Raw genomic sequence first — 1,778 nt, forward strand, 5'->3', positions numbered from 1 at the left:
AAGTATAAATTTCCGTCGGTATATCGAAATGCGGTCGTCAATCCGATTGGTATTCCTGGAAATATCTTGTCGATTGAACGATGACTCATAATTCTTGTTGAACAATCGTCTATTTCCCCGACTATGTGATCGTTGTACACAATGAAACTCCGTCTTTTGTCAGTGTTTATTGCGGTATTGATTCTGGCTGCAGGTGGAAGACCGAAATCGTTGAACGAAAGTCTTTGAATCAATTCATAACTATGATATGACACTACGTATATGAAATTATCTGCAAATATCATAAGATTGCCCGTGGGTTTCTGATATGCAGCCGTTAGGTGTGTGAAATTTTCAGGAAGAAATTGCATGTAATCTGATATTACGATTGGACTTTCATAGGTATTTTCGTTGATATAAATCGACCATATGTACTTTTTATATGCAATATACAGTCGATTGTTTATGATTNAAATATTACATCAAGATCTCGTAGAGCACACGGATCGTGATTGATATATTTTGTTGCTGTTGTTGTTGTTGTTGTTGCAACAGTTGTAGTGGTGGGCAGTGTTGTAGTTGTAGAACCGTGGTAATTAGCACCGTATAAATATTAAATATGAAGAATATCATCCAAGTTCAATCTAATGGGAAACTTTATTTCACGGGTGCCATGGCAAACATAATCGAATCCTGGTTTTCGCTGTGATGCAAACCTAATGTGTGGCCGATTTCATGCGCGATCACGTATAACAGGTTGTGCATGCGTGGAGGATTTCTACTAATATGAACATGCCACGATTCCGTTCTATCTACGTGCACCTCCGTGACGCAATCTTTATCTCCGTTGGAAAAGGATGCGGGAGCGAGTACACCACCGGGGCCGTCTAAAGGACTCGGGCACATATTAGTACTTCTCTTGTCGATATTCATGTGAAGGCCCTCGCGATACGATAACAGTCTGTTGGGATTCTGAGATACGCGTTTAAAAGATATTGATGAATTTCCAGCCCACAGATTGAACGCGGCCTGCGTTACTATCATAGTTTCTTCGTCGGCGAGACGAAAATTCCACGTGAGATGTTTCTTCGGCCAGATATTGTTTCTGCTTCGATCCGTTTGATCCGAAAGGTCTGGGAGTCCGCATCGCGGTTCGCGCATTTTGTCCAATGTGATTTTATTTAGTTCGCCCTGTCGGGTATTTGATAATATTCTTGAAAGAATCCAAGAGCGTGACGTAAGATTTGTTCCATATTTCTCGATGACGTTGACAATGCGTCGGTTTTAAGATAGCCATATTTCCGTAAATAATCGAGCGCCACTTCCGCATCGTTGAATTCTCCCACGATTGTAANAGTAACGATGCACCACACATCGACCGCGAATGCGAACGGATGCATCCGCAGTCGGGGAGAGGAGGAAACTACGATGAGATTACAATGAAGATAAATTTGACTCATTGAATCGGACGACGGCCTTGAGGTTATTTTTAGCATGAGATAACGGTGATGATAAATTTCATCGCTTGACGATGAATCGAACGACAGCTCTGTGGTTATTTTTTTAACGCATGCTACACGATGTGTACGTGTTTGTGTGCGATAAATTATAACGTAGTAATGTTTGGTATCCAAGAATTGTGCAAACTGTTCATTCCTAACCATTTCACATTTATTTTGTCTCTACGTTTGCGTAAGATCTTTTCTATCAAATAAACATTTGGATCTGCGACTCGTTGTAATTCGTGTTTGTAAAAACCGCCTTTTATCGCGTCACCACGATAATCTTTCAGAAGATAC

At 40.7% G+C, this 1,778-nt stretch overlaps 1 protein-coding gene across 1 annotated transcript; it reads right to left on the reverse strand.

Moving 5' to 3' along the window:
* Nucleotides 1–636: 636 nt before the first annotated feature.
* LOC106751170 (interstitial collagenase-like) lies at nt 637–1,140 on the reverse strand. Its single transcript, XM_014631999.1, has one exon. The coding sequence runs from the start codon at nt 1,138–1,140 to the stop codon at nt 637–639; it is 504 nt and encodes a 167-aa protein (XP_014487485.1).
* Nucleotides 1,141–1,778: the final 638 nt, after the last annotated feature.

Source organism: Dinoponera quadriceps, unplaced genomic scaffold (genome assembly GCF_001313825.1).
Source record: "Dinoponera quadriceps isolate SergipeBrazil2010 unplaced genomic scaffold, ASM131382v1 scaffold8933, whole genome shotgun sequence".
Taxonomy (NCBI): domain Eukaryota; kingdom Metazoa; phylum Arthropoda; class Insecta; order Hymenoptera; family Formicidae; genus Dinoponera; species Dinoponera quadriceps.

Bases quoted from the DNA above. Each gene is read 5' to 3' on its own strand.
- LOC106751170 (XM_014631999.1), bottom strand. From the start codon at position 1,140: ATGCGCGAACCGCGATGCGGACTCCCAGACCTTTCGGATCAAACGGAT.